At 54.1% G+C, this 10,419-nt stretch overlaps 1 protein-coding gene across 4 annotated transcripts; it reads left to right on the plus strand.

Moving 5' to 3' along the window:
- The first annotated feature begins 1,373 nt into the window (after nt 1–1,373).
- Nucleotides 1,374–10,054, plus strand: FEZF2 (FEZ family zinc finger 2). Of its 4 annotated transcripts, none has more exons than XM_002813578.5 (7): nt 1,374–1,564; nt 2,095–3,407; nt 3,881–4,014; nt 4,368–5,280; nt 5,630–5,764; nt 5,964–6,096; nt 6,971–10,054. In XM_002813578.5, exons 4-7 carry the CDS (start codon nt 4,426–4,428, stop codon nt 7,228–7,230), a joined length of 1,383 nt encoding a protein of 460 aa, XP_002813624.1. In that variant the 5' UTR covers nt 1,374–1,564; nt 2,095–3,407; nt 3,881–4,014; nt 4,368–4,425; the 3' UTR covers nt 7,231–10,054. The 4 variants fall into 4 exon arrangements, with proteins under 4 accessions (XP_002813624.1, XP_054407932.1, XP_054407934.1 ...); XM_054551957.2 differs by having other exon boundaries at nt 2,095–2,996; XM_054551959.2 differs by having other exon boundaries at nt 2,095–2,996; nt 3,900–4,014.
- The last annotated feature ends 365 nt before the right edge of the window (nt 10,055–10,419 follow it).

Here is a 10,419-nt window from a genome sequence, read left to right on the forward strand (position 1 = left end):
GCCCTAACTCTGATCGTGTGTTTCCCTACCGTTGCCGGGAGTTTCAGGCCCAACCTAGGGCCAGATGGCGAAGAAGCCAAAGCGTCCGGCTCTAGGCTGAGGCGCTCCGGATGAAATAGGCCTGGGGCTGAGGCCTCGGGCTGGGGAAGGCGCCAAGGTGGATTTGGGCCCGGCGGCCGTGAGTGACGGGCTGCAGTCCACGCCATGGAGCGAATCGGACGGCCACAGGCCTGGGCGCCCGGGGATTACACAGGGCATCCTAGGACTCCTGCCCTGGAGCGGAGCGCGTGCTGCGGCCTAGTAGGCCTCGCTTGGGCCGCCACCGCGTGCCTCCCCGACAGGCGGCTTGCTGGGTCCTCCTCTTGACCCGAAGGCACCAACACCTCCAACGTGGAGCTTGTGTACCAGTTTGGGTTGGGAAAGAGACTGGGACTTCCAGAATGTCACCATAGCCTCAGCCCACTTCTACTGGAAAATCATGCTTTGAGGGACAGACTTCTTGGGGAGGGAGGGATAAGATGACTTTATTTTCCGTAAATGAATCCACATCCCTGAAACATCTGCTTAGCCCTGGAGCCCCATGTTGCCCTTCATGTCGAGTTATTTTAGATTTTCCTTTACTGAAAATGTGTAGGTGGAAAAAATGTCACCCCAAATCCCACAGAACCCTTCCACCAATTCCCTAAAACTGTAAGATTTTAATTTCTATAGTTGTCCCTCTTTTAAAAAAGAACGAAAGAAAGAAAGAAAGAAAAAGAAAAGAAAAAAAGAAAGCAGTGCAGCCTCAAAGCAAACAAAAAAAATGATGCTGCATATAAGAATGAATTTGGAGGATTTGGGGACAGCGAATGGAAATCTCAGCACTCCCTCCACCATGCGCCACATTTCCCCAGTCCTCTATTATTCTGCCTGAAATCATCTCGTTTACAGAAAATATTTGTTTGCACTATTAGTTGGTACTGGAGTTAATTACTCAATGTGTTAACGTGAAGTAATATGTATAAAAGTAGGATCAGTGTTTATTGTGTGGGTGAGCTGTTGAGCGGTGCTTGAATAAACTGCAATTAGGGTTAGATAGAGATTAATTAACATGTGAGTGGCAAGGTGTAAAATAGTTTCCAACCCTCCACTTCAATATAATCTGCAGGCGAGGGAAGGAGAAGTTTGTGGAAGCTAATTAAATACTTTCATAAAAGCCAGTGTATTCACCCAACATTTGGAAAGAGAGGCACATTAGGGGCAACTTGTTTTTACCCAAATGTTTTCTTTCTGTGGAGGTAGCACTCCTTTGTGATGCTGGAGAGAGAGAGAGAGATGGCTTATGCAGCCACAAAAAGCGATAGAAATGGCAAGGCAGGTTCATGGGAAGCCCTTGGAAGCCTTTCAGCCTGATGGAGCTTTCAAACCAGCAGATCTTTCGAGCTGCTGCGGAGAGCAACAATTACCCAATTTGGAAAAAGGGTTGGGGTGCAGTGCTTGTGGCAAACGGGATCCACAGGAGAGTCGGGATAGAAATTCGGGTCTTGAGATGCTGCAGGTGTATTGATATTGTTTCAATGTTGGGGTGAGTTGGTTTGTTTCATGTTTGGTGGGAGGAGGGAGTAATCTGTGCTCTTGTGTTCACATTAACATAGGGATGGGGGTACACTGGGTCTGGAATTGTGTCTCTCTGAACATCTTCTAAATTAAATGGGCTATATGGAAATGTTCTTCTCCAGATGAGCAAGCCTCTTGGCTTAGAAATCTGGTAATTTGGGGAGGGGGTGGGAGGGTGATGTTACGGGAACAGACTTATGATTGCGGAATTTAGGGGCAGTTTCAGAGTTTGGCAGGGTGAGAGCATTAGCCTATTGCAGTCCACCTCCAAGCCACTTTCCCTCAGGGACCTCTCTCTGTTCCCTCTTTTTTTTTTCCAAGTACACTTTTCCTTTTCCTTACCTGCTATGTCCAAATCCTGCCTAAAATTGCACCTCAAAAGGAGCCGCAACTGGATGGGTGGGTAGAAGGAAAGAGACTTTTATTGAAGGGAAAAAGGGAGTGATTTGCCTGAAGTTAAAACTAGAGCTTTTCTCCCCGTCCCTTTACGTTCTCCAGGGATGTTTCGCAGCACGGAGGGGCCTAGGACGGGATACTCAGCCCCCTCAAGACTTGTTCCTGAGTGAAGAAACAGAGGGTTTACCTCTACCACCACTTTCTCTGGCTTCACATGATCGTGTGTCTTTGGAGATGGAATTCACTATCAAACCCTGTTTGCTCATATTATACCCACTGTAATCCTCTTAAACTGTGGTTGCGGCTACAAAGCTCGTGGTCTTGCAAAAGCTGGCTAGCAAGATATAATTGTCCCGCGAACAAAACCGGCCAAAACTTTTCAAAAAAACCCCTGCACCCCGTCCTCCCCCTTTCCTAAACCTAATTCTCTCGTTCGCTCTCTTGCTAGCCACCACCACCCCCCTCCGTAAGAACCCTCAGCCTCGACCACTTTTGTTGTCGCCAAGAGCACCCGGCCTGTTGAAAGTGCTGGAGCGTCTTTGAGCAGTTTGTTGTGATACGCAGGTGGAATGGTCTGCAAACAGATGAATTCAGCCCCTCCAAACCAAGCGCGGAGCGCGCTGCTTTTGTGCGCCAGGCACAAAACGCTGAATTCCTCCGAACTTACTTGGGGCCTGTCTAGAAAAGGGTCTTTTCTTCCCTCTGCTTGTACCTCTGGCCACACTAAGTCTCTGCCCGCCCCCCTTCAGGCCCCCTCCCTCTCCTGTCTGATAATCCTTCTCTTTATTTTAGAAAAACACAAAACCCGGTTCCACGCGGTGCTTTAGTGGCTAAAAGTGAAAGAGCTGCCTTGGCAGAATTCAGCTCTATGAATCACTTCGGAAAATTGGTTCGACTGAATGGCCTTAGGAGGAAAAACGTTTTAATAGGATCCAGGGGAGGTTCTGCTGTTTCAATCTGCTCCTTAAACAGGTGGAGATTGGACCTTCTCAATTATACAAACAGTAAGTACCCATCAGCTGGGAGAGCTGCCCTCCGAATCCTCCCCGCACTCAGCCCTGAACCAGAAGCAGAACCCGGCTTTGCCTCAGAAACCCGATCATAAATCAACAATTCTGATCTATTAGGATCTCCGAAAGTCTTCCAGCTCTCGGTTTAGTCTCCCCCAGCCTCAGACTCAGAGCTGGCCATAAAGCTGGAGGCGCACCTGCGCGGCGCCGAGGCCCCCGAGATCCCGGCGAGCGGCCTTGCTCTCCATGACGCTTCGGGGTCGTCCTTAGGCAGTGGGAGCTCTCTCCCGACCTCCGACGCCAGCCAAGGCGAGCTCATTGCTTTTGCATAAATTAATATTTCCCCATTAACAAGTTCCCCCCTCCAAACGCGGCGCCCGCGTCCATGCGCCACATCCTAATGAGGTAATTATCATTTGCGCGTGTTCGGGGCTGGCGCCGGTTCCGTGGGTAAATGGCAGTTTATTAGCACGATGCCCAGCTCGGCTGCGGAGGGCTAAGGGATACTTCGACTACTAGACTGACACCCAGGGGCCCTTTGGGGGCGCCGCGTCCGGGACCCTCCGCTCTCCCCGAGTCCCCCAAACCTGCAGGCCTCCAAAGTTGTGAATCACGCACGGAACTCTGCCTAGGTTTGGGTTTGGGTCCCCCCCCCCTTTCCTTCCACCGGCAAAACCATCACGATTCCTCCCCCTCCCCCTCCCGTCTCTTCCCTCTTTCCCGATTCGCAAACCGCTCGCACTTTCCCGAGGGGAGCGCGGGCGCCAGTTGCCTCCTTTTAAAGTTTGAGGGGCGGTGGTGGCGGCGGCCGGCAGGCGTGGGGGAACACAGGGGCCGCTACGGGAGCCGCGCCGCCGCCCATGTCATTCCACTTCAAGTGACTTCATGTGATGTCAGCTGAATGTAAAAGACAGTGATCTCACGCGGAGGGGAAGATGTTTGCCATCAAAATGTGACAGAAGAGACACGCTGCATGGCTCGGAACGCATCTCCTTGGTGGTGGGGGAAAGAGGTAAATGCGAGGTGGCTCTCCGGTCCTCTTTAACTTTGCCCGTTCACTGTCCAGCTCCCAGCACGCGTGGCAGAGGCCCGGGTCCAGGGAAGGGCTCAGGGGGGTTAATTTGAGACTCTTTTCTCACCGCCCCCCCCCCTTTTCTTTTGTAAACCCTCCCCCTTCTTCCCCCTTTCAAAGTCCCAGGGCAGGGGCTGGTGGGTTCCTTTGCGCGCCGGGTTAATGGGCGGTAATTTGGTACCCTTGGGTGCACTTTGTTTTGCCCCTGTTCATTTGAATGCAAATGGGTGACCCGGGCCCGACTAGGTGCTTATTAAATTGCAGTTTTCCCCCCTGCCTTTTCCGGAATGCAGACTTAGAGGAGAGAGGCTGCGCCCTGGCCCAGCCTGGCTCGGCTCAGCTCCGCGCGCCATGGCAAGCTCGGCTTCCCTGGAGACCATGGTGCCCCCGGCCTGCCCGCGCGCCGGAGCGTCGCCGGCCACTTCCAAGACACTGGCCTTTTCCATCGAGCGCATCATGGCCAAGACGTCGGAGCCCCGCGCGCCCTTTGAGCCCCGGCCTGGAGCGCTAGAGGCGGACAGCAGCCAGGGCAAGAAACTGCTCAACCTCTGCTCGCCGCTGCCCTGTATGATCCCCCTCCAGCCCCTAGGCTACGAGGTGCCGTCAAAGACACTGCTCAGTTACTCGGAGCTCTGGAAAAGCAGCCTCCGGGCGGGCGGCGGCGGAGGCGGCGGCGGCGGTGGCGGCGGCGGCGGCGGCGGGGGGGCCCCAGTGTGCGGCGCCAGCGGCTTGTGCAAAACCAACTGTGGCGTGTGCTGCAAGGCCGAGCTGGGCCTGGCGCCGTCTGCGCTGCCCGCGGGCAGGGTCATCAAGCCGCAGGTCATCAACCAGGCTGTGGGGCTGCCGGCCAGCGGCTCGCTCTACTACTTCAACTACCTGGACTCGACCGCGTACCCGCCGTCTGAGCTCCTCAGCGGCCACCTCTTTCCATCTGGCCTCCTCAATGCGCAGGCCCCCGCCGCCCTGGCTGCTCACCCCAAGCTCTTTCTGCTTGAGAACGCCAAGCTGGCCGGCCTGGCTGCGGACAAGTTCCCCCATCAGGCTCCCTATCCCCATAAGGAGCGCTTGCCGGCGCCGCTGGAGCAGGTACTGAAGGAGAACTCGGCCCTGACTGCCGAGCGCGGAGGCGTCAAGGGCCACAGCAAGCTGCCAGGGGGCTCCGCAGATGGCAAGCCCAAAAACTTCACCTGCGAGGTGTGCGGCAAGGTGAGGCCCAGGGTTCGGCTAGGGGGGCCGGGAGGGGCGACCGGCGGCGGCGGCTTCCTTGGGGCAGCCTGGAACTCCCCTTTTTCAAGCTGAGGAGCTCCCCAGTAGTTGACTACCCAAATTGGGAGCCTAGTTGGGCCTCAGTTTCCTATTCTGTAAAATGGGGATGCCCTTGTCAGTGGCCACACAGTATTGGTGTAAGCAGGAGTTTGGGAAGCACTTTACAAACTGAAAAAGGCTCTGGTTTCTGAAGGGGGTGTTGGTTGGGGGAGGTAGGCTGTGGTCCCCCCGGGGATGATTGTAGGCCCTCGGACAGACGCACCACAAGGCTCCCCATGTCTTTCCATAGGTGTTTAACGCTCACTATAATCTCACCCGCCACATGCCGGTCCACACCGGAGCCAGACCGTTCGTGTGCAAAGTCTGCGGCAAAGGCTTTCGCCAGGCCAGCACGCTCTGCAGGCACAAAATTATCCACACCCAGGTACGTGGCCCCCGGGGTCGGGCCCAGCCCGCGCGCAACCCCGGAATCTTAGTGATAACACTGGGGATAGGATGGCCAAAGATTATCCCTTACCCTCTAGGGTTGAGTGGGGAGGGGGGGATGTCCCTTCCAGGTGTTCCCGAGGTGGCCTCTCCCGGCCAGGGTCTTGGCCTTACTGTGCACTCGCCCCTTTCCTCAGGAAAAGCCACATAAATGCAACCAGTGCGGCAAAGCGTTCAACCGCAGCTCCACGCTCAACACGCATATCCGCATCCATGCGGGCTACAAGCCCTTCGTCTGCGAATTTTGCGGCAAAGGCTTTCACCAAAAAGGTAACGTGCCAGGCGAGGCCTTCTCTTCTCACCTCACCTCAGGACTCGGGTCGCGGCTGGCTGACAGGAAGGCAAAGAGGGATCTGGAGAGAGAAGGCGAAATCTGCAGGCGCGGGCGCAGCATTTCTTTAGAATCGGGTTGTGCCTGGTGTAGGGGGAAGCTCTCCTAGCTGGGTTAGTAGACCACGCTGTATGCAGGCTGGGTGCATGGAGAGACTCCGAATTCGAGAGGTCGAAGGAAGTACGGGGACAGAGGGAAAGGATGTAGGAAAAGGAGAGGGTATTGCCCTATAGAAAAAGGTTCCTTTTGTATCCGGGACTTCTCTTTCAAATGAAAAATATTGGAAGCAAAATAACCCTCCCGGGAACAATCTAAGATTGGGGTAAACCGGTATGATCCTTGGCCCCCGGATCGGATTTTCCAAGGCACTTTTGGATCTCCAGGTGGTGGTTGGGGGGCGAGAAAGAAGTAACTTTAAAAATGAGAAGGGGGAAAAAAAAAAAGAATGAAGCCCGGGTTCGTGCGAATTTCTTCTAGCGAGGCATCAGCCAGGAAAAGGACTCGGTGCGTCTCTGGGCTACGCAAAAGTTTCCCGGCCCGCGGATCGCGGCGGGAGGGACGCTGCACCGGCCTCTGTGGCGGGCAGAGCAGGAGCGCAGAGCGGCTCCGCGGGACTCAGTCTCGGTCTTGCCGGGAGAGCACCGGGCTTGAAGCTTACGAAGTTTGACAACTTCTTCACTCGAAGAGGTCGCGCCCGCCTAGCCAAGCGTCGCCTTTTTTGAGCAGGCACCTGGGCTGCCCCTGGGGCGCTCGCCTCTTCCTCCCCACCATTCTACTCCATACCCCCACGTCTTTTGTTCTGATCTCTTGTAGGGAACTACAAGAACCACAAGCTGACCCACAGCGGCGAGAAGCAGTACAAATGTACCATCTGCAACAAGGCCTTCCACCAGGTCTACAACCTAACCTTCCATATGCACACCCACAACGACAAGAAGCCTTTCACGTGCGCCACTTGCGGCAAAGGGTTTTGCAGAAACTTTGACTTAAAGAAACATGTGCGCAAACTCCACGACAGCGTGGGCCCTGCTGCCCCCTCCGCAAAGGACCTGACTAGGACAGTGCAGAGCTGAGAGCTACTGCCTTGCCCTTCCTTCCCTCCCTGTACCACCTGAAAACAGATCACACATATAAACTTATTTCTAAAATTAAAAGAAAAAAAAAACTATAGCAGAGAGGCTAAAATCTATTTATCGAAACCAGCATATTTTTGGAAAGCTAAATGTTTCCTCGATGACTGGCAGCAAACTCGTGGCCCCCACCTTTGTATATTCAGGAAACTTATTTAAATCCAGTGCGCCGAAACGTATTTAATTCCAGGCCTCCGCTTCTCCCGGGGCAGCCAGTTTTAACCCCAGCCTGTCACCGTGAGCGCCCCAGAAGAGCGCGGCGCCCCTAGCCATCTTTATACAGCCATGTAAATCCTCCTGTACAAGCGAACACGGAATATATACATATATAACTCAATAAACAGAATCATTAGTGCTCGTTTTTTTCCCCCTCTCCCCTCGCGGCGAGGTCAGCTCAGCAGCCCCAAAGAACGAGAAGGAATTAGGCGTTTATAACATTTCCTTCCTAAATGCACCAATTTTGGGGCGCTGGGGCCAGGGTTGAGGCCAAACCGGTGTTCTTGCTGCGCTTGTGTGCTAAGGCCCCCAGGAGTGAGGGCGAGCAGGCCTACGTCGGCCTGCAGCAGGTGCCAAGTTTTTATTTGGTGACTGTTCAGTCGCTTGGGATTCTGGGTGTTGCCTTATTTGGGTAAGCAAATTCAAAGAAAAGGGTTAAAAGCGACTGGGTGTTGGGGAGCAGCTTTTGGGATCGTCCTTGAGCAAAGCGCCACGCCCCGCGAGGGTAAGCGATCTACGCCCTACCCCACCGGAGAGCTTCTGGGCGCGTCCCCTTCTCCGGGAGACCTAAGGAGGGCAACCACCGCTCCCAATCTCCCTTGGCGGCGAGAACTGGAGGGTAAGGGTCCCCCAGGCCAGCCAGAGCCTCGGGGCTCACTGGCCTGCGCTCTCGGTCTGGGGCTGGCCTCCCGGTGCCCTGAGCCCTGCCGCCGGAGGGCGCGCCCGGGCTCCCCGAGCTCGCTGCCGCCGCCGCCGCCTCCTGGGTCCTGATTACCGCTCCGTTAGCCCATTTCCTGAATAGCTATCTCTGCTGCCGAGCACGCTGATGAAATGATCTCACGCTTGCTTTCTAAGTAATGACCCAAATTAAGAGAGAAAACAGAGACCCTTCAAACAGCATTACATTAATCATCTAATCATTCCCAGGAGGGGGCCGGCCGCCACCGCCCCGTTTGATCCGAATCTGGATAATCAAGAGCTCGGATTACTGGCGCGTCGCGCCGGGCCTCCCCCCACACACACTTTTAATATCCGCGCGGCGATTCAGCCCACGTCTTTTGGAACAATGTTCCCCAGCGCCAGGAGGAAGTGCGGCGCGGGGCCCGGGAGTGCGCTTCCACGCAACCTCCCCATTTGAGGGGGCGAGTGTGGCTGGGAGGTGACCCCACGCGGATTTCCACTGCGGGAGGCGACTATTTGAAGGGAAAAATGCTTAACGCAAAGGGCACCCCCTCACTCCGCCAAGTAACTCAGAAAGTGACTGGAGTGCGTGTTTGCCCAACACCTGGTATACAGTAGGCGCTCAGTGCTGAGCGTGCCAGTGGTTTCCACTAGCGAAAACCCTGTCATCTCCCGAGGGCTTGCTCTATGCCAGGAACTTAACACACATCCTCCCGAACGGTGACTACAACCCTCAAGCTGGGCATGATTATTCCCACTCTACAGACGGAGAAATAGAGGCAGAGACGAACCATGTGACATGCCTGGGGTCACCAGGCTTGGTAGAGCAGGAATTCGAACTCCAGGGGTTTTAGGAGGCCTACGCTTCAGTGGAGGAAGAATTTCGGGGTTGGGGCTCGGAGAAAGACGCTCTGGGGCAGGGTGGAGGTTCTGTCCTGGTCAGCCAATGGTTCTGTCCCCGCCCGCCGCCCAATTCGCAGACCCATTGCGCGGGGAAGGAGAATTGTCGATTTTGTTTGCACAGAGGACGGCGACAGCTTCCTCAGGCTGTCGCGGGGGTATTTTTAGTACCTCCGATTCAGAAATAGGAACGCGTACATTAGAATTCCATTTCCTGAAAGGAGAGCGTCCTCGTTTTTTTGTATTCCTCCCCTCCTCCCCTCAAGTCTAGGAAGACGCAGCCAGGGGAGGGGGGAAGAGGAAGCGAGGGGGAATTTAAATGTTAGCTCGTTCTGGCTGCAGTTCGCTTAGGGGAGATTGGGACCCAGAGGAATATGCAGATTTAACTCCGAAATCTCGGTGGATGCCACAAACCCCAGGAAACCCCAGGATGGGCGAGGAGGACTTGGCGGCTAAGGATATGAAAATATCGCCTTGCTTTTCCCAGACATCTATCCCCAGGGAGACTGTAGGCCGGTTTAAGGAGTCAGCTCCCTTTCCTTGTCCTCATATAGTACAATAGTGTCTTATTAGCGCTCTCCCCCCATTACGTCTGGGAGATCTTGGGTGTTCTATGACAGTGCCCTATGACAGCCATCTCAACCAAAATCTTTTCCTTCCTCTGGAGAGGATCCTTTGCAAAGGTGGTTCTTGAACACCAGACAATGACCAGGGCAAGCCCACCTTTTTCTTAAATAGCTCCAAAACTTTGGGTGAGGGACAGATACCACAAAATTTAATGCAAGGTCTCCTCTTTTAAAAGTTATGGGAAAAGTTGGCCCGCACGTGGAAATCAGGGTCAAGTTCTCTTTAACAAGGAAAGATAAATAAAAGAGAGAACGCCTTCCCCACCACCGCCCAGGGAAATAACTCCCTAACCATCAAGTGAGAGAACATTCTTTGAGAAAGTCTGTAATAAGTTTTCACGGAGAGAGACTCCAAGGGTCCCCCATCTCATAAAACTGGAGAAATTTGCTTCCAGGCTTAAAATTCTGAAGAGGGATGGGGGCGTGCTTGCTTGCAAACTAGGCAGCAAATAATATAAAACTCATGCGTAGAGGTGGAGGCATTTCTCTCATGGACTGCTCATCTCTGCAGTGGTGGGGGGAGGAACATTAACTGTAGCTCAGGGATATAACTGAGTAGAGTTTCTTGCACACTTCAACATCCTTGAGGTTGTTTCCTCATAACTTGATTGTTACTTAACCTTCACACCAGCTTCTGTCAATCGCTCTCACCTGAGAAGGTGTTATTTCACATCTGGCGCTAATTGTAGATAAACAGAGTTCTCTGTAT

This window comes from Pongo abelii, chromosome 2, assembly GCF_028885655.2.
Source record: "Pongo abelii isolate AG06213 chromosome 2, NHGRI_mPonAbe1-v2.0_pri, whole genome shotgun sequence".
Taxonomy (NCBI): domain Eukaryota; kingdom Metazoa; phylum Chordata; class Mammalia; order Primates; family Hominidae; genus Pongo; species Pongo abelii.

Coding starts and splice junctions, on each gene's coding strand:
- FEZF2 (XM_002813578.5), top strand. CDS start 4,426: ATGGCAAGCTCGGCTTCCCTGGAGACCATGGTGCCCCCGGCCTGCCCG. Junction 5,281..5,629: donor CCTGCGAGGTGTGCGGCAAG/GTGAGGCCCAGG, acceptor GTCTTTCCATAG/GTGTTTAACGCTCACTATAA. Junction 5,765..5,963: donor ACAAAATTATCCACACCCAG/GTACGTGGCCCC, acceptor CCCTTTCCTCAG/GAAAAGCCACATAAATGCAA.